Consider the following 27,199-nt stretch of genomic DNA (forward strand, 5'->3'; position numbering starts at 1 on the left):
GATTTGAAAATTCAAAGTCCCAACTTTTCCCGGAAATTTGTCTGGTGCATTGATTTGACAATTGACAAAAGAAATCGGGAGCATCCGTATATGAAACGCAGACTTTATTGTTTGTAACAGTCATTGGTGTATAACAGGATACAATATGATCAATACTTGATACTTGATTTGTTTACTTAGATATATATTGGAAAGATCAATGGTGACGATTGTTAAGTATGTGTATATTTTATGTTGTATACTGGCACACTTCAAATCATACAAATATCTTGTTATAAATTACCAACACTATAAAGACGCTCCATAGTAATCATTGTTTTCTTTGTTAAGTTAAGTTTAGTTTTAGTTTGAATATTTGTACTGTCAGGTAAATATCAAATAATCAAAGTACCTTGAAAGTTTGCCAGCACTGACATGTGCGCGATTTCTTTTTCAAATTAACGTGTGTTGAACAGGTATTTTTATATATTGTATTTAACCTATTGTCATGGCACAATTACTTTTTACAAAATACGATACCACCTTTAAAGAGAAATTTAAGAGTGGTGTTGAAATAAGTGTTCCATTTAGAACTGGCGAGTCAAGATTAGGACGTGCCTAGTTTTCCTAGAGTCCTATTTAAGATTAACAAGTATTCTATAAGTTTTGCTTAACAGTTCCTGAGTATTCCTAATAGACTATAGATGTCATTATATTACATTTCATTATAGCACAACAAAAACACACTAAACGTACTGATCAGACTGGATCCCGATCGGTTTCTATACGTGATTAGTTGTGCGCTGTCTTCATTTGAACCTTTTAGATATTGATATAATATATAAGTACATGGGGTTTGGGATATTCTATTTAACATTTTGTTACAGTTTTAGCCAGATTTGGTTAGGTTTTAATACACGCCGACTCTTTAAAATTATTCGGCGACTTTCCAGCTTTACTGATGGAATAAAACCATAGGCCCTTGTAACCTAGCTGGATAGCTTCCACACATGAAAAAAGTCATCCACGTTCTTTGATTGCTCTGCTTGGATTCGAACCTACAGCTTATAGACGATATAGTTTAAACCATTGCGATACCTACAAAACAAAACTAAACAAACATTAATAATTTATTAAATAATTTTGAAATATAACCATACGTGAACCTATTTTGGATTAAAGCCAGAATAGACAAAACCCCCACACAGAGAGAACATTGATTTTGTTAGCAGACTGGTAAAGTAGATGATATCTCTATAACTCCTTCATATTTATCTTTCAATGATGAAATACTAAATTTGGCAGTCTTCCCTATCGGTGGCTTCTCTATTATAACATGCATTGTCTGTTGTTAAGATTGAATGACCTTTAATATATCTGTGGCAAAAAATTCATTCTTTCGTATTGTGTATTTTGTTCATATTTCATTGTGTGATTTACATTCTTTTGTTTTAACATATTTCGCAAATTAATGATTAAACGTATATTCTTAATTTGCATCTTTTTTTTTCTTTTCTTTTCTTTTTTTCCCCTAAAGATAAACTTTATATGTTATATGGATTTATAGAGAAACTTGTAACTCAAAACCGGCTAATTTAAATAAAGAATCATCCTCTTTCTTAATCCTTGCCAAACATGCTACTTTTTCAAGTAACGAATATATATTCATTACCCAGTTACATGCCGAATGTTATCTTTGTGCCAGACCGTCCGCAGCATTTTGACAATTACACGAACATTTTCCGTTAAAATGTGTCAGTTTGAAAGATGAACAAGTCAATTTTAGAAATATAACAGCTAGATTATGGGTTAAGCGCTCTTATAGTACAAATAATACAAATAATGAAAAATGCTTTTGTTATGCTGGTATTTTTGGTGTGTGTATGTTTAGTACACGCAAATATATTTAGGGTGTGGGTTATTTAAAATCAATGTTAATCCGGTATTAAATTATTTATAAACGGGTAAAAACTTGGATTTTTTTTGATAACGGTGTAACAATCTTTACTATAGTATTTGTGAAACACTGATAAGAAGATTATTGAGCTTTTTACAACAAAGTACAAACCCTATCTTAATTGGCGGGATTAAATGTAATACATTGTAAATAAATCAGTTATATAGCATTTACTATAACCACGTGGCCAAACATGTTATAAAAGTTTAAAGTGTGTTAACTTCATAGAACGCAAATACAATAGATTTCCAGTTTTAGTACGGTGAACAGATAATGTATCCAAAACAAGTTGAAAATATAGGGCGAAAAATAATATGTGTTTCTTATACACTGTTCGGTCAAAAGTGGTCTTAATAACTAACTTTATGGTCACGCGAATTTATAAAAACTTTCAATGATGTCTTGTCACTATACATGCCATTTCTTTAATAAAAGAACCAGGGACATATACATGTAGATATCTACTTTTCCTGACAAACCTGATTTTTTTCTTCTATTTTTTTTTATTTTTAGCACTTATTTATTTTTTTATTTTTTTGTTCTGAACAATTCCGTCTCAGTTTAGTTTCTCTGTACACCTATAACAATTTTATGTCCATTTAACTATATATATAAAGCATGATTGTGGCATTAAGCGACGCAGTCGTTAAAAAAATAAGGACAGCAAGTGAAATAAACCCCCATCCCCTGCCCTTTCTAGACAATTTTAATTTCATTAAAGTTAAAATATAAACAAATAGAAATTATTGTTAAATTGTGAAAGACTTGTATTCTGGTTTTTGATTTATATAAATTATGTCTGTGTCCAATTTTCATGATCTATTTCGAAGCAGTAAGATATGTTTACATTCGTAATATTGGAAATTGGTGTTGTTTTTTGTTTTTGTTTTTGTTTTTGTTTGTTGTTTTTTTTTTTTTTTTTTTTTTTTTTATTAAATAATATTGTGTTTCTGTCATTCCAGAAATCGAGGTTTTCTCATCACACCCAAACATTTTTTCAGCTTTGCCTTAAAACCAAAATAAACAGTTAAAATCGATTTGCACTGGCATGTCAGTTTGATGTATACAGATAAAACTTCTAGCGGTTAAATCCGTTTCAAACTTGACCAATCGCTATCCGTGACATTGAAGAAATCTCGGTCACGTGATCGATCTTGTCCAATGGAATTTATTGATTTTAAATTGCTATGCAACAGATAAACAGATATGGCTATATATACAGCAGAAATCGGCGTCGTGGGTATCTTCTGTAGTTCTCACCTTGACACATCAAGTCTTTTGTGAGTGTACGGTTTCTTAGCTTTTTTACAAGCAACCAACAAGACACCAATCATGGTAGGTGGATTTTCTATGTTTTATTTTTCGTTTTTTAATCATCTATTTAATAATAATATAAGATAAATTTTTGCATAACGAGTTAAAAATAGCAAATATAAGAAACGTTTTAAACGTTCGTAAAATTTCCTCCTTTAACTTAAGTTAGATTGAAAATAATTTAAAATTGAATTTTTGGTTAAAGTTTTTGAGTATAATTAAACCCGTATTTTTTATTGACTGGTCGGCAATATGTACAAAGTCAAGGGTTTAACTTTAAGCTAGGACAAGTTAAGACATGCTGTTATTTGATTTATGGATTTTTTTTTAAAAAAATCAAAAGGTTTTCATGAAACACAACATTATAGGATAATCATTTATACACATTTACCCAATTATTAAGGATTTTCAGTTGCTAAAATGTATTAATTTATGACGTTTTTTAAATATATCTGTACTTCATGGCGCAAATGACCTACCAATGAATGAGCGCGTGGCCTATCCCCAATGGCTACAGATAAACACATAAAACATTTAAAAATAAGTCGTTTATAGTGTTTTACTATATATATAGATATACTATGCTCAAATTTGATTTTTAAAATTATTAATGATTGCTACACAGTCTCTTTGTATGTATAAAATAAACATGTTTCGACTTTATTTAAAGTAGATATGTTATGTTTTGAACTCTACACACTATATATAGGTGGTCACAATATGAACATATGGTGTCATAAAAAAAAACTGGCACTTTTTTAAAAAGAAAATACCAACTTTACTTGACTCCAAATAGGGAATGCAGCTTCCCATATATAGTTTATTCATTATTTATTCAAATTAAACATTTTCAGTAAGAATTTCATGGATTTCAATACATTTCTAAGATAAAAAATACTTTACCCAAAGATGAGCAAAGTATATCTTTAATTGTACTGAAAGATATGTATTTCATAAAAAATAGTATATATATGACAATAACGGCCATGATTAAAACTGCCGTATACGTTTTGTAATTTTGATAATGTACTGATGATTGTTTTTCAATCTCCTTTCAGCGTGAATGTATCTCTATCCACGTCGGACAGGCCGGAGTCCAGATCGGTAATGCCTGCTGGGAGTTGTACTGTCTCGAGCACGGTATCCAGCCTGATGGTCAGATGCCAAGTGACAAGACCATTGGAGGTGGTGATGATTCTTTCAACACCTTCTTCAGTGAGACCGGAGCTGGCAAGCACGTGCCAAGAGCCGTCTTCGTCGACTTGGAGCCAACCGTAGTCGGTAAGTTGAATTTGATTGATTTTCTATTTATAGGTCTTTATTTTGGCGTTGTTATGCAGTATTAAAGCTTCTAATTAAGACACTGTTTTAATTTTTCTATGAAAGATAAGATTATTGACTTTTAGCTTTCTAATGAAGAGTATTCGGTTTCAAACCTAAAACCACTAAATAATTTATCTTTTATACTGCCATTTTGAAACATTTGTTTAGTCAGAACGTTATATCGATTTCGGAGGAATATGAATGACTTTATCATTATTTATGAATACAGATCTACCGATCTGCATTAATTCTGTCTGAACAGTTTCTCCCCATTTCTGAGAATTATAGTCTGCAAAGAATGCATTATGTCTATGTTTTGACAAAAATCGATATGGCTAGTTTGTGAAACCATAACTTAAACAACGAATATAAAGTACTAAGTATTTGTTTATTCTATTTTTCAGATGAGGTCCGAACTGGTACATACCGCCAGTTGTTCCACCCCGAGCAACTCATCACCGGAAAGGAAGATGCCGCCAACAACTACGCCCGTGGTCACTACACCATTGGTAAGGAAATCGTCGACCTTGTCCTCGACAGAATCCGTAAGTTGGCTGACCAGTGTACCGGTCTCCAGGGATTCCTCATCTTCCACTCCTTCGGTGGCGGTACCGGATCCGGATTCACCTCCCTCCTCATGGAACGTCTCTCCGTCGACTACGGAAAGAAATCCAAGCTGGAATTCGCCATCTACCCAGCTCCACAGGTCGCAACCGCCGTCGTTGAGCCATACAACTCCATCCTTACCACCCACACCACCCTTGAGCACTCCGACTGCGCCTTCATGGTCGACAACGAGGCTATCTACGATATCTGCAGACGTAACTTGGACATCGAAAGACCAACATACACCAACTTGAACAGATTGATCGGTCAGATTGTCTCCTCCATCACTGCCTCCCTCCGATTCGATGGTGCCCTAAACGTCGACTTGACTGAGTTCCAGACCAACTTGGTACCATACCCACGTATCCATTTCCCTCTCGCCACCTACGCCCCAGTCATCTCCGCCGAGAAGGCCTACCACGAGCAGCTCTCCGTTGCCGAGATCACCAACGCTTGCTTTGAGCCAGCCAACCAGATGGTGAAATGTGACCCACGTCACGGCAAGTACATGGCCTGCTGCATGTTGTACCGTGGTGATGTTGTCCCCAAGGATGTCAACGCCGCCATTGCAACAATCAAGACCAAGAGAACCATCCAGTTCGTCGACTGGTGTCCAACTGGTTTCAAGGTCGGTATCAACTACCAGCCACCAACTGTTGTACCAGGTGGTGATCTCGCCAAGGTACAGCGTGCCGTGTGCATGTTGAGCAACACCACTGCCATCGCCGAGGCCTGGGCTCGTCTTGATCACAAGTTCGACTTGATGTACGCCAAGAGAGCTTTCGTCCACTGGTACGTCGGAGAGGGTATGGAAGAGGGAGAATTCTCAGAGGCCCGTGAAGATTTGGCTGCCCTCGAGAAGGATTATGAAGAGGTCGGAGTCGACTCCGTCGAGGGTGAGGGAGAGGAAGAAGGCGAGGAATATTAAACGATTAAAAAAAATAATGACATTTTAAGTACTGTATTGAAAGAAATCAAAAGTAAACAGAAGATCGTTTATGAAACCATAAATTCAGTTCTTAATTTGATACAAAAAGTGATACCATCTTAACTGTTTAAAGTTTTAAAACAGAAATTTTAGATCATTTTTTTATCGTTGATATGAAGCTATTGTGTAAGATCAGAAAAGGGTTAAAAATGTCTTGAAAATAAAAATTATAAAACCGACTTTGTTTTCATATTTTGCTTAATTTTATTTATTTTATAATATACTTTATAACCCCTGTCTGATAAAGGCGTGAAGATGAAGAAGCAAAAAAAAACAGAAGATCACTTGCATTGTATCGAGTTTATTAATATCAATGTCACATCCCCCTTGCACCGACGTTAGCAGTATTCAGGTGTAGTTAAGCTCTGTAAAGAAAAGAAAGCATACTAGTATATGGGGTAAAATTTGAAAGGAAAAGTTGAAAAATACATTGATCATGATGTGTATGATAAAAAGCATGCATTTTATGCTATAACGTGCGATTTACACATAAAATTCATGCAAAAATGTACAAATGTACTACATGTATATGGCCACACAACATAAGACCAATATTTGAAAGAACTTTGTACTTGTCGAGTTATTAAAGAGGTTCTACCTGAACAGTTCTCTCAGACTTGACGACGCGAAATTAAAGATGATTATTGTTTCAGTATTAAAGGTATATTTTTATATGTTTAATTTGAAGACGGTTTGGAACATGGAACAATTTAAGGAATATACTACGGTTTTACAAGCTGTGCGCTATTCTGACGTGCTTTTTGATCCTTGTTATGCAAATATAATAGCACAGAATCACTGATTTCTCTAAAATGGCATCCAATTTACTCGCGTGCACGTGCACTTATTGAGAGTTATGAACAAGCTAATAAATTGTCTTTGGAATTTACACCATTAGTTAAGTAAAGTACATTTAATCTAAAATGTTCGTAATTCAGTCATTCCCCTCATCGTACAAAATGGATATTTGATTCTATTTCGTCAATTTCTGTAGTGATTTTTTAACTAAATCCAAGTGAGAATTGCAATTCTCGGATAAAACTAAGTTTTACAATATTTCTCGCGTTAATAAAATTCAACCATTTTCTCAGATTCATATACATGTATAACTGTAACAAATATAAAAAGAACACCATGGCTTTTACAGTATATTTTGCTAAAAGCTACGCAATGCAAGTCGGATATTGTAAAATTATGGATCAAGGGAGGTAACACCGAGAAATAATTTGCGACTTCTGAAAACTTTAATGAGCCTCATGATTTGATTTTTTTTTCGCAAATGTCAATAAGATGCAAAACGAATCATGTTTATGTCTAGATACTTAAAAATAACAATCTAAATAAAGAATATACAGACAAATGAGACAAGACGATAATAACGGGCAAACAAATTGTAAGTTTGCCGTTCTTATAATATTATATGCGCTCTATTTAAAGGACCTTCTCTGGTGGGAAGACGCCTTACTGTCGATCATTATATGAGATGTTCGAAAAGAAAAACCTCTATCAAACATTAATAAATTTTACTTCTGCAGACAAAGCAAACATGAGTTTTATAACATTTTAATTATGAGCGTGTTAGATGTTTCTACCTGCAAAAAATCGCTATTTTTTAACTACATTGTATTTGTCATAAAAGTAGCAAAATGTAAACAACGTAGTATTTTGACTTCCATACAAAATACTTAGTCACTATAATTGTACTAATTGCTAAAAAGCAAAAGAACAAAAAGATGATTATGCTAATTTGCCAAAGAGTCTTTTTTTTTTTGGAACCAACAAACGTAAAGTTAAGATAGAAAGTGTTAGAGAAATAAAAACCTTGGCGTGTCTGGGACATAATGGGCCTTTAAAACAGCATGCCTCCAGATTAAAGCTAATTGTCTTGAAAATTTAGAAAATGTATTTCAAAAAATATTGCGAAGTGAAAAAATAATGTAATTTGCACATTGCAAACGTACGTCACTTTCAATTCACGCAACTTACAAAATATGCAAAATAGACGTTACTGTGTTTTTCATGCAGTATAAAAATGGTGATAAAAACTGCAAAATCAACCATTAATTGCGCATAATATGTAAATTATTACAAATGTACTAAGATATTACATCTTTTTATTTTCCTACAAATCTTGTTCTCAAGTTTGGTTTTATTGAAATAATTTGGCCCATCTGGATGAATACAACTTTTAAAGTTGATAGTAAATAATCATGAAAAAAGCAACATATTTTGGAAAATTGCGAGAAAAATCTAAACATGACAACCTTCTCCGACGCAGAATTCAGACAAGCACACTCATTGAAAATGCCATACTGTACATATGTTTTATCAATCAAATTTGATGACATTATTTCTTTATATATTTCACTAAATTCATCTAACCGTAGGTAAAATTGCTCTGAAGAAAAAAGTCATTCCGTTTGTGGAACAAATTAGATAAGGGTAATGTATCTACAGATCTATAGAATATATGTAGTAATTGGGTGTTGGAAAGTAATGTTTGTATACAGATTACTTTTACCATATTTTCACCATTATTGACGGTCAAATGAACAGAATGCAACATATCAAAATTTCTCATGAATTCAATAACATTTTAGAATAACCGCGGCCGTGTGAATAGGGTCTTTTGACTTCTAACCATTCGCCACTTACCGCTGTAGGTTCGAATCGCGCCAAGGACTTTGGATTCCGTCATATGAGGAAGCTATCCAGCAGTGCTTGCTTACGGAACGTTGGTGGTTCTACTTATATAGGTTCCTGTTCGTGCCTGAAATGCACGAAGGGGCACCCGAGGACTTTCCTCGCCAGTAAAGCTTGAAAGTTGCAATATGACCTATATAGCCTTGGATTCAGGCGTTGATGTTTTTTGCTTATTCATAACATACGCGCTATTTCATGCTCGATCCTGTTTTGATAATATCAATAATGTCTATTTGCCGAACAGAAGCACACAAAAATCGACAGACTGGAACCCAGGCTATGACCTTTACTGTGTTGGTGCGACGTAAATCAACAAAATAAATAAATTAATTAATTAATTATATACTTATAAATGAAATCTCGAGAAATATTGATGCAATAAAATGCGTATTTTCATTTTCCGTACTTCCACTGTAAAAATTTATTTTTCACTGCAGTGAAACATATTTTCCGTATTTTCACTGGTGTCTTGCCGGACAACTTTCTCCTAAATTCAGCCAATACACAAAATTAAAGGGGAATTCTTTAAAATCGTAAGGTCAAAAAAAGAGAAAGTATATAATAAAAAGAAAATTCAAGTTTTTTTCTATAAATATGGCATTTATTTTCATCTCGTGGTATGAAAATTATCATATTTCATAACACTCAATGAAAATAAATCCCGTATTTATAGAAAAAACTTGAATATCCTGTATTTATAGAAAAAACTTGAATATCCTCTCTAAATAAAATAGAATTACACAATAAAAAACAAACATATCTTCCTTATATGTATACCTTTCAAAGAGAAATCAAATTTATTTCATATTATATTTTCATAATTTTGTATAGTTTGTGAGAGAAGAAACATCTGCATTGTGTGATACGGAAGCACTTGAGAGAAATGATATTCAGTTAAGGAAGACTAGTATATCATCTTTTCAAATGATGCTTTAACAGCTGTTGTATAAAATAGTGTCTGTGTAATATTTTGAGTCTATTGAAACATTCGATTTGAATATTTCATGCGTTTTTCTTTCTGCAACCAATATTAAATAATACACTGTGCATGAAAACTAGAGACAGTGTGGCAATACTGGGATGTTCTAAGAAGAAATTTGATTGATTTAAAAATGATTTATTGCTCTTTTTTGTAGATATGTATAACACTAAACTACAATATTATAATACAATGTAGTATCATCAACTGAACACAAAAGAAGCCAAATGGTTGAACAACGAGTTCTTACAATATATCATCAAACGTTTCTGCACCGAGTAAACTGTACGTAGTTACCTTAAAAAATAACGCGTTTTTTGTAATAAGATTCTGATTGACCCCACAAACTATACTCTTGCTTCATTTGCTAGTAACCATTTTCTATATACATGTAAATAAGTTCAGAAACAATATTTTGATTTAAAACATTAACTCTAACTACTTTACACATCTTTGAAAATGCAGTTACATACCTTTTTCGTGCTTAAATCGGCCCTGCCATTATTTTTCCACCATTCTTTTTGTATAAGTATATTTAAGATCATGCATCAGCGTCCGTGTATTATACATTTTGTGTTTTTGACCGAGTAACATTATAATATGAAAGCTCAATTATATCCGCACTGCATGACAACTGAATGGATACTTATAAATATGACTGCTGTTAAAGCAAAAATTGAAAGCAACCAATTTAAAAACGCATTCACATCATTTTAAACAAGAGGGCCATGATGGCCCTGAGGTCGCTCACCTGTATATAGCCCCCCCCCCCGGGCCAATTTTTACCCAAGGGCTTTTATTTGAACAGACTTGGTAGACACCCATAAGAAGATGTATCATGCTAAACATCTAAGTTCTAGCTCATTGGGTTTTTTAAAAGAAGATTTTTTAACTTTTTACTATACACATATAGTAAAAAACAATGACACCCCTGGGGCAGGGCCAGTTTTGACCCCCGTTCTTTTATTTGAACAAACTTTGTAGATATTTACTTAAAAATGTTTCATGTATAATATCTAAACTCAAGCTATTTGGGTTTTTTTCAAAGAAGATTTTTAAGTTTTTGCTATACACATATAAGGAAAATCAATGACCCCCGGGGCGGGTCAGTTTTGACCCCAGGGCTTTTATTTGAACATACTTGGTAGACACCTATTAGAACATGTTTCATGCTTAATATCTTAGCTCTAGCTCTTTGAGTTCTTTAAAAGAAGATTTTTTTAGTTTTTACTATATGCATATAGGGAAAATCAATGACCCCCTGGGGCAGGGCCAATTTTGACCCCAGGGCTTTTATTTGAACAAACTTGGTAGACACTCATTAGAAGATGTTTCATGCTAAATATCTTAGCTCTAGCTCTTTGGGTTCTTTAAAAGAAGATTTTTTAAGTTTTTACTATATGCATATAGGGAAAATCTATGACCCCCTGGGACGGGGCCAATTTTGACCCCAGGGCTTTTATTTGAAGAAACTTGGTAGACATTCACTAGAAGATGTTTCATGTCAAATATCTAAGCTCTAGCTCTTACAGTTCTTTAAAAGAAGATTTTTTAAGTTTTTACTATATGTATATAGGGAAAATCAATAACCCCCCGGGGCGGGGCCAATTTTGACCCCAGGGTTTTTATTTGAACAAACTTGGTAGACACTCACTAGAAGATATTTCATGTCAAATATCTAAGCTCTAGCTCTTTGGGTTCTTTAAAAGAAGATTTTTTAAGTTTTTACTATATGCATATAGGGAAAATCTATGACCCCCTGGGGCAGGGCCAATTTTGACCTCAGGGCTTTTATTTGAATAAAATTGGTAGACACTCATTAGAAGATGTTTCATGCTAAATATCTTAGCTCTAGCTCTTTTGGTTCTTTAAAAGAAGATTTTTTAAGTTTTTACTATATGCAAATAGGGAAAATCAATGACCCCCTGGAGCAGGGCCAATTTTGACCGCAGGGCTTTTATTTGAACAAACTTGGTAGACATTCACTAGAAGATGTTTCATGCCAAATATCTAAGCTCTAGCTTTTACAGTTCTTTAAAAGAAGATTTTTTAAGTTTTTACTATATGCATATAGGGAAAATCAATGACCCCCCGGGCCGGGGCCAATTTTGACCCCAGGGCTTTTATTTGAACAAACTTGGTAGACACTCACTAGAAGATGTTTCATGCCAAATATCTTAGCTCTAGCTCTTTGGGTTCTTTAAAAGAAGATTTTTTAAGTTTTTACTATATGCATATAGGGAAAATCAATGACCCCCTCGGGCCGGGCCAATTTTGACCCTAGGGCTTTTATTTGAACAAACTTGATAGACACACATTAGAAGATGTTTCATGCCAAATATCTAAGCTCTAGCTCTTACGGTTCTTTAAAAGAAGATATTTAAAGATTTTTCTTTCGGTTGCCATGGCAACCAGAGTTCTGCATGAAATGGAATTCTTTGAACAATCTTGATAGAGCTTCATACAAAGAGTATTCCTGCCAAGTTTCATTAACATTGGCCTTGCGGTATCATAGAAGATGTCCTTAGAATATTTAAAATGTGGACGGACGACAGACGACGGACGCCATTTGGTTGGCCATCCTAAAAGCTCACCTGCACTTTGTGCAAGGTGAGCTAAAAAAACAACAAATAAAATAAAACAGACAAAGGTGTAAATGCCTATATATCCACAAATTAATCAAAGGTGATTTACAGTACCTCAAAATGGTCAGGTAGAAATCATAGTTATTTAGATGCAGGTGACGTTTTAATAAGATAAATTTACATATTCTCCCAACATTATATGTGTGGGTGCAGCATCCATATGTGTGGGTTCAAATAACTGCATACATTCTGTCAAAAGCTTTGATCCCTGATAATATCGATGCAAAGATTCTCACAGAATGTAAAAATATAATTTCTTCTTTTTTAACAATAATTTACAACACGATACTAACTTTTGAGATTGAGAAAAAACACGTCGATGGGGGTAGTCCCTATCTTGCAAAGGGAGGCAAACATTATAATCCATTAGTTATTTGTTTTAACTAGGAATTTATACGTAAGTTATTAATAAAAAGTGAGCAAATTCATTTTTTTTTCTTCTATTTTTAATCTAGAGCTAATGTCTTATTTTATGAAGATTTAAAATCAGTTTTTAAAAAACAGGCTTAGGGATACGTACAAAATACCGATTCCGTGCAGAACGAGTTTTAGCAATGATTATTTTATTTTATTTGTTGCAAGCGACATAGATTGCAGACAGCTTGTCAAAAAAGAAGCATGAATGTCGACGTGAGGTGGTTTCATCCACCAAACAATAAGACACCCTTATTATGGATATTTTTCGCTTATATAGTAACTATCATCGTTTCCTGTTTGAGCAAGTTGTGGATGGGTAAGACATATAATTTAACTCTTATCATTTTTTTTAGTGTCATTGTTGTCGGATACGGGAGAATTTTAGACGTCAACAGGTTAAATTTTAAGACAAATTCACTTACATAGTAGTTTTTCCAGGTTCTGAGCCCTTTGAATTGTAAAATAAATGAAGTAATGTCATTATTACTTTTAAATATAGACCTTTATCATACTTTTCTAATTGGGGAAACGCTTCAACAGACTGGGGAATATCATGGAGTTGAATAGTGTATGTATATCTGTGGGAATATTCACGATTGAGCTATATAGCTTGTTTGAGCTATAACAGCCTGTTAGGGCCATAAAAAGAACAAAAGAAAGTGTCAATTGCCCTTTGAAAAAAACGACTATCCGAAAGCGCATATCCGAAGTACACCTAAACTACTCCATGTTGCCTAACACTTCGATACGTGTCATTGATAAACACAAGCAGCCTCCGAGATGCTGCACCCACACATATAATGTTGGGAGAATATGTAAATTTATCTTATTAAAACGTCACCTGCATCTAAATAACTATGATTTCTTCGTAACTTGAAATTTCACTGTTCAATCATGTAAAATGCCTTGAATCATACTTAACATCTAGTAAATAAAGTCCCTTTAAATAGTTTAATACTATTACATGTCTCTGTTTATTATGTTTTTAAGTTGTTTTTTTTTTCACAAATGTAATTTGACAATTATGAATTTAAATTGAACAATTGTGAAATATATAGTTTTTGTATAAATGCAGTCCTATTTCAGCCCAGAATATGTGGGAAAAAAAACACCAACTCCAAAATACTACTGGATTCCACACTGCAGTTGTTGTTTTTTTTCCATTGAGAAGCTTAAATAAGTGCTATATGAGCAGTAAGAGGTTAGATAGAGTAAGTTATAGTAGACTGCTCGGGTGATTGAGTAAGTCATAATGGGGCTGCATAGGTAATTGTTTAAGGGAAATCACGTAGTACTTGATACAATTGTACAAGCAGGGTACAGTAACAGTACTGTTAAGAATCCAGGAAGTCACTCATTACATTGAGTGCTGGAATGGATATTAGAATAGAAAGGTCTTATCTGGCAGCCAGGCTTTGTAAATACACATGGAGGAGTGTAGTGGTCATTGTCCAAACTATAATGTAGTAGTCAGGTGGTTGACCTGGTGAGATTTAGACTTCCCTGTTAGTTTACATCATGGTCTCATGTTAAGTGGACAAGCTGAAACTGCTTAGATTAATGTATCTAATTGCATCTGTGTGTCAAAGTATCTAGAGAATGTGTACAGCTGTGTGATTTTGTTGAACATAGTATCAAAAAGTGAAAACGTCATTCTTTTTTAATGCTTAAAATTTTCAAATTTACTATGTATAGTATACTTCCTTATATGTTTATTTTTCATTTCTACTAAATCAAATGCTTTAATTTTACATTTTTGCATTGCCTTCCTTTTTACCCCAAGCATTTTCTCATAATCCAAGTAATTTCTATGTTGAAGAAATTTGGCAGATCTATACAATGTACATTAAATTTACTTTGATGTTTAAAAATAAACAACTGTTGTCTTTCTTAACAAATATCCAACAAAACCTTGCGATTCATAAACAGAAAATGTTTTGACTCTTGGACCCATTGATACTATTAAAAGTACTCTACTCCTTGAGTCATTATTAATTTTGATTTTGCATAAGCATTTACCTGTCTATAGTTCAAGAAAATGCTAACCCAAAAAAAATGTGAATAAGTTTTTTCACCTTAAACTGGCATTCTTTTGCAAATGAAGACAAAATATTGGAATATTCATAACTTATTGTTTTAATTTGTAGATGCTGACTTATGTATACATGCATGCATACAGTATAACTTCTAAAAATTAAACACCTGTGTAGGGATGGGTACCACCAATTTTTTTGTACCGTGGTATATCGCGGTATTTCACCTGTGTACCGCGGTATGTACCACGGTATTATGAAGACACTTTTTAATGTTTAACTTATGCAAACTAAGACTACCAACTGCCATAAGAATGTTTAAACATTTTGATAAAACACAATACATTTTAGAAAAACAGATTAATATCTTTATTTCTTTCAACTAACATCTGTCTACCTGACTGGAAAATAATAAATAAAAGAAAGAAGAAAATAACCTTATTGTCTTGATAATATTTTCAACAAAATCTAAAACAGAAAAATGGCAATTCCCATGAAGACTCCTCTATTGTCTTAAGTTTTTAATAGCACATGGTTTCATTGGTTTGCATGACTATTGTCTAGAATAATTTGAAGGCCGGCTATGGTTATGCGGGACATTTATAGCAAGTTCTTCTTTAGGAAAATCAACTTGTCAACGTGTTTTGATTTAAGACGTGACCTCTGGGCACAAAGAATATCTCCAGCAGTAGAGAAGACTCGTTCAGATGGAACACTAGTGGCTGGAATGCACAGGTACTTCTTAACAACCCGAGCAAGAAGAGGGAACTTGTGCTCATTATCTTTCCACCACTGCAAAGGGTTCACATCCAAGGGAACTGGTGGACATTCTTTGTACTGCTGTACTTCAGCCTGAGCAAGAAGAAGAGGTGTCTTGGGTGGCTCAACTGCACAAATATAGACATCACCAAAGATTTCTCCAAATACTGATGATTTTGCACTTTTCATGCTTGTTGATATTGATTTTGTTTCAGTTTTGATCTTCTTTGAAGGTGGGCCTTGGGTGGATTCTTGTTCAGTTGGTTTACTATCTCTCTCTGTATTTTCAGGCAAACTTGGTAATTCTGGCTCATCAATTTCAGTTAGGAGGTTCTCATCTGGCTCAATTTTAACCTTACTCACTTCATTTACTGTAACTGTTTCTGATGTAAGTCTATTGAAAACCCCAGCCTTGTCTTCATCTGACAAAAAAGGAAGCATTTTGAATCTTGGGTCAAGTGCTGAGCACATATTGAGAACTTGCTCACTTCCTTTGTATCTAGGTTCAAGACTTTTCTTAACCAAGGACTTCATCTCTGTCACTGCAGGGCATTCAGTATCTGTGCCTGTCAAGATGGAGTTTACAATCTGATGTTGTAAGGGCATTATTACAGAGACTGTTGGGTTGTTTTCTGAGCAGAGCATCACTGTGATATCCTTTAAGGGCTTTAGAAACTTGATCATCTCCTCTGCTAGAAGCAGTTCTTCATCAGAAATGGAGACATCACTCACTTTGCCAACATCTTTTGACCTAAGGGTCGCAAACACAGCCACCTGCATCTCGAGAAATCTAGACACCATATCATATGCACTGTTCCACCTTGTGCTAACATCAATGATCAATTTATGCTGCAGAAGACCTAGAGCCTCAGCCTTTACTTGAAGGATATTATTTGCAATGTTGCTTCTGTGAAAAAAAGCCACTATTCGACGGATCTTGGCAAGCAGGTGACTAGCTCTCTTTACTGATAAGCATTTCTGCACAGCTATGTTCAATGTGTGAGCATAACATCCAAGGTGAAGTGAACCAAACAACTCTCCAGCTTTCACCATGTTACTTGCATTATCGGTTACTAGAGTCGGCTTACCATGCCCTGTTGGTAGAGCCCATTCCTCAACTGCTGCATTTAATACTTCTGTAACATGCACTGCTGTATGACTCTCTGGGAGTGCCCTGGTCTGCAACACAAAGTTCTTCAACTCCCAACTATCAGTGATATGGCTTGATGTAACTGTCATATATGATTCAGTAGCACAGGACGTCCATCCATCAGTCGTCAGTGAAACCTGAAATGCATATACATTTAGTTAGAGGCATAACTTACATACAACTGACTAAATTTACTGAAAAAAAATTGTTAGACTATATGGGTTCAAAATTATCCTTTACTAAATTTAGTAAATTTGCAAGAACATGTAAAAGACGTTAATTTTATAATTAAATGCAACTTGACATTCTGTGATGGCCATCGAGTCATCAACCCTAAATTTGAGACCGTATTACAGAAAATCATATGCATATTTTGATATAATATGAATTCTTTTTGCAGTTTTATATAAATGATACCCTTTTTTTTCAAAAATCATTATTTTAAGGAAAACTGATGTCAACTTATAAGTTATGTCTTTTTAAGTCTATTATGTTACAATATTTCATTAATTATTGTTATATTAAAAAATGACTATAAAATTATAATCTGTCACAGTCTATCACATTAATTACCTGTTCTGCATTCTTCAGATTAAGTTTCACATTTTCCTTGGCAGATTCATACATCTCGGGTATGATTCTTTCTGAAAACACCTTCCTGCCTGGGACAGTATATCTTGGGTCAAGGCAACTGATCAAGTCTTTAAACTCGGGACTTTCTACCATACTGTATGGACGGAGATCTTTCACCAAAAATCTTGCAATTTTATTTGTTATTAGTTTAGATCGATCTGAACTACTGGCATACTTTGACGCAAATAGCTTTGGTATTGTAGGTAAAGAAACAGTCTCACTTTGTTTCTGGTCCACATGAACATCAGCGGTGGTAGTTTTTGAACTTGATTTTAATGATTTAGCAGACGACAATAATGACGGATGATGTCGGCGAATGTGAGCTGATAAATTGGACGTCCCACCTCCTGAACATTTTATGACCATATCACACTTCATACATACGGCTGTATTATCAATTAATTTCTGTGTTATTTTAGACTTTTGGAGCCCAAAATGCCGCCAAATATCCGATTTCCCCTTTGGATTTTTGACCGTGGTGAATTCGTCCATGACGGTATGAGCTGTTTACAAGTTGGGCTATGTCTAAATGCTTTACGTTTTGTTATTGTCGCCACTCGTCAATACGTCAACATGTTTACTAGCCTTAGACTGAGCACTAACATGGGTGTCCCCTTTTAATGCATTTAAATGAAGAATGATATATAGAAATTATAAAAATGTCGGCGGATGAAATGTATTTACACTACATAATAAATATGAAAAACAACCGGGAAACGATCCGACCTTTCCGCGACTAATTATTCGTTAGAGTATTATACTGTGCATTTACTGCTGCTCTAAAAATAGACTTGGCTTTCCACTTTAATTTAGGTTGAAAGTTGAAACACAGATTACAGGGTAAATAACGTCCGAATCTTACAAAAATATTATGTAAAATTATATATATTAAAAAACCGGTATTCCTAGGGGTCGTACCGGTACGTACCGCGTCTGAACGAAACCGCGGTATACCGGTAATACCGCACATCCCTACACCTGTGGGACTAGCCTAAAAGCAGGGCTTCCACTTAGTTCCAAAGTTTGGAAGTCAGACACTGCAAAATCTCTAATAGTGGGAGTCACATTATATAGGTATAGAAGGAAAAGTATTAGATTTTGGAAGTCACAAGCCAAAATTAAGGAGTAAATGGCTCCCAAACTTCCATTAATGTAAGCCCTGTAAAAGTTTAGGAATTTGGAAGTTACAAAATTATCTTAGAGTAGCAAAATCAGGTGTTTTTTATATTCAGACAAGATAAAACATATGAAGCAGACACAATTAAAAGAAGTTTACAGAAGTCTGAATTATATTGAAAACAGATGGAAAAATTTCGGGACTTCGAAAATTATTTGGTTATTAAAATTTTCCGAATTTAAGAAGTTTCAGAATTCCAAAGATACAATGTATACCTTTAATTATGAAAATTTTAAATTATTTCCTTCAACATTGAACTTGCAAATTGACCTAAATAACAATGGGATGTTATTTATAATTTGGATACTTCTTCTTTTCCAGAGCTGTTAAACAAAACCTTCTTTTACAACAGAGAACAGTTCATAACTTTGATAGAAAAACGGCCGAGTAGAAAGGGGCTGGTAACTGTTAGTAACCATTACTCATGTCTGGATGATCCTTGTATATGGAGTAAGTTTTTCCTGTCAATTTCTTATCAATGTTGATGTGTTATGCTTGTAAATTATATATACAAGATTTAAATACATAATGATACAGTAGTATTACGAGTGAAAAGTGAAAATATACAATATTGTTGTATACAAATGTATTTGAAAGCCTGGTGCTTGTCCTATGAGTGTAAATCTTTAATGTCTATGATAGATTATATAAATAAGTTGAAAAATAGAAATATAAAGAAAGAGAAACAGTACTCTTCTTAGGCCTTACCCTTCTGGAAATGAAAATTTGCCACCAGTATAAAGCCAGGTCAGTTTACACATTTGTGTCGTGTGAAGGATGACCATGCTCTATACTGTAGACTGACCAGCTTCAAAGTTTCATTTTGATATTTCTAAAATTGATAAAAGATTGTTAGGGACAAGTTCATTAAAGATATTAAGCAGGCTAAAGGTTAGAGTACTAGCATGCTAAGCAACCATGCAGTCTATCACACAAAGTACACTTGGCTACTTTATTTATTATCCTGAAACAGTTCTAAATTTTATAATACTGAGACAGATTTTAGAAGGGCTAGATCAGTATATTATTTCAACAGCCATTAATGACTGAAAGTTATATTAACCTCAATAGTCAAACATGAGTTCAGTTTTTATTATGATATATTTAAGGCCTCAGGCCTATTTATAAATTTGAAAGTTTATTGATGAGGAATACATTTAGTTCAGTGGTGGTCAAGACATCTAGGTCAAACTACATAAATATACATTTACATTATCATAAATTACCTTGCACCAATCACCAACTTGCATCATAGTATGTACATGCATGATTCCTAGTACATGTACATGCCGATTTATATGATGTAATTATGTACATGAATTTAGTGGTTGATACTGTAAAATTACACCAGGAAGAAGCATTTTTATATAGCAGTACTGAAAAATAATGCTTGTATGAAATCAAAATTATTGTTAATTTTGTTACAGGTATAAGAAAATGGAAACATCTACTTGCAGGCACAAAGTATTTAAGGTGGATTCCCACAGCTCATGATATTTGTTTTACCAATAACTTTTCATCATTATTTTTTTCTCTTGGCAAGTGAGTAATTCTTTTTATTGTATTCATACTGTTTAAAGAATTGTAAAATATTCTGATGATAAAATGTCAAATTATTTTGTTACTGAGGTTATGAGGGTACTGTGCAAACAAATCCCAGATAATTCCACTCCCAGACAATTCCCCTCTCATTATTTATATTGACAAGAGGGATAATTCTCCTCCTGTGTTTTCTATTTTTTTTCACCAGGAACAATTGTCATCTCTCAAAATACAGGATGGGAATAATCCCTGAATGTCATGGGTCAAAAAAAGAAGAGGAATTGTCCTCTCTGTAAAAAAGCTGGGAGGGGAATTGTCTTGATCACTGTACAAGCCATTACACTTTAATTATAGAGGAAATTAATTGAAAGCAAGATTTTCCATTTATCAGAGACCAATGTTGAATGGTATACTCAATATTGACCTATAACATAATATCAAAGTCATTATATGGGTCATCACAGTATTTTACACCAATAAAACAATTTGTGTATTTTTCATTTTGACAAATTGTAAAGTAAATATAGCAATGCCAAAAGTGATGTTGATTTTTAAACGTTATCCTATGCAAACAGATGGGAATAAAAAATGTGTTTATTTTTTGTACATTATAGATGCGTTCCTGTTGTACGGGGAGATGGAGTGTACCAGAGAGGTACAAATTTCTGTCTGGAAAAACTTAACAAGGGTGATTGGATACATGTATTTCCTGAAGGTATACATTTATTATAAATTATACATTGTATATGTTTTCTTTATACATGGCCCAGTATTTCATCGAAAATTGCATATTATTTGAAAATCATTAAAGCTATTACCTGGGTATAATTATATAGTCCTGAAATATTATATTATATATGTCAAAATTACTGTCCAATTTAAAAAGGCGTTTACAATCAAAGTTTCAATAAAGCAGCCCTTTCATCAGTAACATTGTGTAGGGGTCAGGTTTTTTATTGATAGACACTGGGCTGAAATTCTGTTGAAAGAAAACCAAACTATGAAGTTCAAGTTATTCTGTGCAAACTACTGTATTCCTAGAAAATTTATCCCCGGGAGATGCTTTGGTAGTTTAGCGCGGAGGAAGGTAGTCTAGTACTGGTGTAACTCTCCAGGAACGATGGTTAGGAAACTACCCGCCTATATGACTGAAATACTGTTGGAAAAAGGCGTAAAATGAAACAAACAAACAAAACAAACAATCCTAGAAAATTTTGCTGAAACAATAGTTTTTCATAAGGATGGCGTTTTCGTGGAGATTAAGATAATGATATGATAATTATTTCTGATACACGACAACACATTCTTTTATTTCTATGTGATATGGTATATATACTTTGTTTGTTTTTGGTGTGTTTTTTTCACATCCTGTTAATAAGTCTGAAGACATTTTACATAAATATGTCATTATCTTGCAGGTAAAGTCAATGCAGAACATCTGAGAATGAGGCTGAAGTGGGGTAAGAGTTTACTCTTAAGGTAGTCTTACTTGTAACTGTAATGCTTTCCCGCCAAAAACAATCTTAACATTGGCCATTAATGTAGCAAATCAGTTATTTCTGGAACATTATTTTTTTTCCAAAATCTTTGGCATTACATTATAAACAATCATTCATCCTTACTAAATTCGGGTTATAAACGGTTGAAAATTATTGAATGCAGAAGATTGTGAAAAATAACATTCAGGAAATAACCGATTGATTATGATATTGATAGAAATCTTTTGGCGGGAAAGCATTGCAGTAAGACTATCTTAAAGGAACTTCACTGAGGTGTTTGTACTTGATAGGACTGGAAATATTTTTCCTATATTTATGTTCTTTGATGTAGATCTAGAGAAATAATTTGTGTGAAAAAACTCTGTTTTTTTTCTAGAAAAAATATTTTAACAGGAAAAATGACAGAAGAGAAGTGGATTTTCATTCAAATCGGACTAATAAGTGCACACAAATACAAATTGTTTATTTTCTTGGAAATATTTTACATATCTGTCTATTTTAATGTCCCAGTTAGACTATGTATGAAATTCAAATTTTTTTTTTTTTATGGTTTTGGACCTCTTAGAGCTCCTTTGTGTTTAAACTTATTTATTTCTAGCTCAGTTGTGATGAAAGTTAAAAGTTTGCTTGAACCACTTTCAAAACTAACCATTACTGGTATCTAGATGAGGAAACTTGGACATGATTCTAGTTGGGCTCAAACACAAGGATTGAGAGGCAGACACCTTAACCACTAGGCCCCAATCTGCTCTTTACTCTCTGAATTCTAGAGACAATGAAGTGCAGCTCTATGCCTGCAGTACATAGCCAGGCAAGACTCTAGAGTGTTGACTGCATAATTATATTATATTTGTGTCTTTACTTGGTGATGGGATTTTATTATGAAAATTCCAGTAAATTGTGAAAATTTACCGAAACTAGGCTAGCTTTACCTTTTATGCATATATGGTATTTTATGGGAAAAAAGCAACAATATTTTTATGGGTATAGTCATTTAAATAGATGAATGTTTGAAAAAGTTTGTTAAAAATTTTCCTATACATGTATTTTTGTGATAACCATGCTAAATTTTTCTAATATAGTAGGCATGGGTTTTGGTTGAATTAAAGTAAAGAAAAAAACAGTAATAAAATTGTTGTGTGGTTTTCAAATAAGTAAGAAAAAAAAGTAATAAATGTATGTTGTGGGAAAACTTAAATATTTAAGTAAGTGATGACACAACTATGAAATATTATTTGTTAATTTATGATATAATAATAAGACATGTTTTGGATTCATTCTTTCAGGAGTTGGTAGACTCATAGCAGAATGTGACACGCCTCCAATAGTATTACCTATGTATCATATGGGTGAGAAGTTTGTAATGTTACCTCTTTTATAGCTCACCTGTCACAAAGTGACAGGGTGAGCTTTTGTGATCGCTTTTCGTCCGGCGTCCGTCGTCCGTCGTCTGTCCGTCGTCCGTAAACTTTTACTTTAAATGACATCTCCTCATAAACCACTAGGCCAATTTCATCCAAACTTCACAGGAATGTTCCTTTGGTGGTCACCTTTAAAAATTGTTCAAAGAATTTAATTCCATGCAGAACTCTGGTTGCCATGGCAACCAAAAGAAAAAACTTTAAATATCTTCTTTTAAAAAACCCTAAGAGCTAGAGCTTAGATATTTGGCATGAAACATCTTCTAGTGAGTGTCTACCAAGTTTGTTCAAATAAAAGCCCTGGGGTCAAAATTGGCGCCACCCCAGGGGGTCATTGATTTTCCCTATATGCATATAGTAAAAACTTAAAAAATCTTCTTTTAAAAAACCCAAACAGCTACAGCTAAGATATTTAGTATGAAACATGTTCTAATGATTGTCTACCAAGTTTGTTCAAATAAAAGCCCTGGGGTCAAAATTGGCCCGCCCCAGGGGGTCATTGATTTTCCCTTTATGCATATAGTAAAAACTTAAAAAATCTTCTTTTAAAGAACTCAAAGAGCTTGAGCTAAGATATTTAGCATCAAACATGTTCTAATAGGTGTCTACCAAGTTTGTTCAAATAAAAGCCCTGGGGTCAAAATTGGCCCCGCCCCGGGGGTCATTGATTTTCCTTATATGTGTATAGCAAAAACTTAAAAAATCTTCTTTGAAAAAACCCAAATAGCTAGAGTTAAGATATTAAGCATGAAACATCTTCTAGTGAGTGTCTACAAAGTTTGTTCAAATAAAAGACCTGGGGTCAAAATTGGCCCCGCCCCAGGGGGTCATTGATTTTCCTTATATGTGTATAGCAAAAACTTAAAAATCTTCTTTGAAATAACCCAAATACCTAGAGTTTAGATATTAAGCATGAAACATCTTCTAGTAAGTGTCTACAAAGTTTGTTCAAATAAAAGCCCTGGGGTCAAAACTGGCCCTGCCCCAGGGGTGTCATTGTTTTTAACTATATGTGTATAGTAAAAACTTAAAAAAATCTTCTTTTAAAAAGCCCAATGAGCTAGAGCTTAGATAATTAGCATGAAACATCTTCTTATGGGTGTCTACCAAGTTTGTTCAAATAAAAGCCTTGGGGTCAAAATTGGCCCCGCCCCAGGGGGTCATTGATTTTCCCTATATGCACATAGTAAAAACTTAAAAAATCTTCTTTTAAAGAACTCAAAGAGCTAGAGCTAAGATATTTAGCATCAAACATGTTCTAATAGGTGTCTACCAAGTTTGTTCAAATAAAAGCCCTGGGGTCAAAATTGGCCCCGCCCCGGGGGTCATTGATTTTCCTTATATGTGTATAGCAAAAACTTAAAAAATCTTCTTTGAAAAAACCCAAATAGCTAGAGTTTAGATATTAAGCATGAAACATCTTCTAGTGAGTGTCTACAAAGTTTGTTCAAATAAAAGACCTGGGGTCAAAATTGGCCCCGCCCCAGGGGGTCATTGATTTTCCTTATATGTGTATAGCAAAAACTTAAAAATCTTCTTTGAAATAACCCAAATACCTAGAGTTTAGATATTGAGCATGAAACATCTTCTAGTAAGTGTCTACAAAGTTTGTTCAAATAAAAGCCCTGGGGTCAAAACTGGCCCTGCCCCAGGGGTGTCATTGTTTTTAACTATATGTGTATAGTAAAAACTTAAAAAAATCTTCTTTTAAAAAGCCCAATGAGCTAGAGCTTAGATAATTAGCATGAAACATCTTCTGATGGGTGTCTACCAAGTTTGTTCAAATAAAAGCCTTGGGGTCAAAATTTGCCCCGCCCCAGGGGGTCATTGATTTTCCCTATATGCACATAGTAAAAACTTAAAAAATCTTCTTTTAAAGAACTTAAAGAGCTAGAGCTAAGATATTTAGCATCAAACATGTTCTAATAGGTGTCTACCAAGTTTGTTCAAATAAAAGCCCTGGGGTCAAAATTGGCCCCGCCCCAGGGGGTCATTGTTTTTTCTTATATGTGTATAGCAGAAACTTAAAAAATCTTCTTTGAAAAAACCCAAATAGCTAGAGTTTAGATATTAAGCATGAAACATCTTCTAGTGAGTGTCTACAAAGTTTGTTCAAATAAAAGCCCTGGGGTCAAAATTGGCCCCGCTCCGGGGGTCATTGATTTTCCTTATATGTGTATAGCAAAAACTTAAAATCTTCTTTGAATAAACCCAAATAGCTAGAGTTTAGATATTAAGCATGACACATCTTCTAGTAAGTGTCAACAAAGTTTGTTCAAATAAAAGTCCTGGGGTCAAAACTGGCCCCACCCCAGGGGTGTCATTGTTTTTAACTATATGTGTATAGTAAAAACTTTAAAAAATCTTCTTTTAAAAAGCCCAATGAGCTAGAGCTTAGATGTTTAGCATGAAACATCTTCTTATGGGTGTGGGGGGGGGGGGCTATATACCTATATACAGGTGAGCGACCTCAGGGCCATCATGGCCCTCTTGTTTGTCCATGTCAGTACAATTGGGATGTTGAAATAATGTTGTTTCACATAAATTGGCAAAAATGAGTCACTAGGAAAACAGACATGTTGTTAAATTTTAAATGGTTATTCACACTGCATTTTTGAGAAAAATTGTAATTTTTGTAGAAAATGTCTGTATACCAGATGTGTGTTTTAAGAAAAGGGGAATAGGGAACCACGAAATAATGATATCATATTTAAGCTTTTATCATATACTCGATACTTTTTGTTTTGCTGTGAGGAGATCTTGCAAAGTCATAAAAGGCTAGAGGTAAGATATATGGTGCCTGCCTGTATCTAAGTATGTTGATGGGGTGGACAAGAGCTCCTCAATAGAAAAAGGTAGTGATGATGTTCTTTGCAACAAATCACCTGATGGTTGTAATGGTAGGCTTATATCACCAGTTTATATACCCAGGTCAGTCATCATTTCCTGATTATCAGATCAGGCTCTATACTTTAAGCTGCACAATACAGTCCCTCTCCAATAAATTTCATTCTTACTTAATTGAAAAAAATATATTCAGGAAAGTTTGTGTCATATAATACACCTATTTATTGAATTGGGTTATATAATTATACCTATTCAATGAATAATGTTACAGTTACATAATACTCATTTTGTGCCGTTGAGTTTGATTAAAAATATATTTCAAAAGATTGACTGTTATAATGGTGATTAACCAATAATTGATATAAAAATGTGAAGGACAAAATATAATAATGAAATTACTGCTCCATTCTTTTTAAAAATTTAACATTACTGACACATTCATAAGGATATTTATAGAAATGTCTGTGGGTGACATGGATTATTGATTACTTTTGCATAGTAAAATATAAAAGTGAACATAATTATGGCAAAATGTAAAGTCTTTTACTTGTGCACTCACCATTTACACTTGAATGGGCATAGTGTCACATTCATCTTATATATTGTTGAAAAAATTACAAGTTTGGTAAAGTTATAAGAATAATTGAATGTTATTAATTACAGGTTTAGATGACGTTCTTCCCAACAGATCACCATATATTCCTCAGATAAGAAAAGTAAGACATGTCTTCATGTATTTTATTTCTGTCAAGTTTGCTCCTTTGATAATGGTTTACTAACTGTAAAGGATATGTTGATTAAGTTCAGTTGTTTTAAATGTGCACCTAATTTCATTGACAAAATAGATGGAAAACCTGTTATCATACAAGACTACCAAGTTATCATCGTAAAAAAAGTTACCAACCCTTTCTTACATTGAAATCATTAATTAACTAGGGAGACTTGTGGAAGGTGAGTGGCCGATTTTGTGTCTCTTGCCGGAAATAATGCCTAGTCTGTCCTCCACCATTAAAGCCTGATAGTCCTCAGATAACCTTGACACTCTTTGTGAGGCTTTAAATTTGATCAAAAATATGTTTAATAAGTTTATCTAATTATCAAAAAGGAAAATATCTCATCTTTGTTTTGATATATAACATACATTGTATAACTGACCTGACAGATAACACTTACAATATGAATCAACTAAACACAGCTTATATGACTCAATCTCTATTTCAGAATGTG

The 27,199-nt window shown here is 33.7% G+C and overlaps 2 protein-coding genes across 2 annotated transcripts; both read left to right on the forward strand.

Moving 5' to 3' along the window:
• Positions 1–3,113: 3,113 nt before the first annotated feature.
• Positions 3,114–6,346, forward strand: LOC132747962 (tubulin alpha-1A chain). Its single transcript, XM_060737498.1, has 3 exons — positions 3,114–3,271; positions 4,309–4,531; positions 4,978–6,346. The coding sequence occupies exons 1-3, from the start codon at positions 3,269–3,271 to the stop codon at positions 6,105–6,107; spliced, it is 1,356 nt and encodes a 451-aa protein (XP_060593481.1). The 5' UTR covers positions 3,114–3,268; the 3' UTR covers positions 6,108–6,346.
• A 6,631-nt stretch (positions 6,347–12,977) lies between these two features.
• On the forward strand, positions 12,978–26,688 carry LOC132747963 (tafazzin-like; the record flags this gene model as incomplete). The annotated part of the gene is made up of 7 exons (XM_060737499.1): positions 12,978–13,227; positions 18,985–19,113; positions 20,091–20,205; positions 20,820–20,920; positions 21,624–21,665; positions 22,991–23,053; positions 26,636–26,688. Coding segments are annotated over exons 1-7 (618 nt in total), but the record flags the coding sequence as incomplete, so codon positions are not given.
• Between the last annotated feature and the right edge of the window lie 511 nt (positions 26,689–27,199).

Source organism: Ruditapes philippinarum, unplaced genomic scaffold (assembly GCF_026571515.1).
Source record: "Ruditapes philippinarum isolate M1 unplaced genomic scaffold, ASM2657151v2 ctg354_1_1_1_1, whole genome shotgun sequence".
Lineage (NCBI taxonomy): Eukaryota > Metazoa > Mollusca > Bivalvia > Venerida > Veneridae > Ruditapes > Ruditapes philippinarum.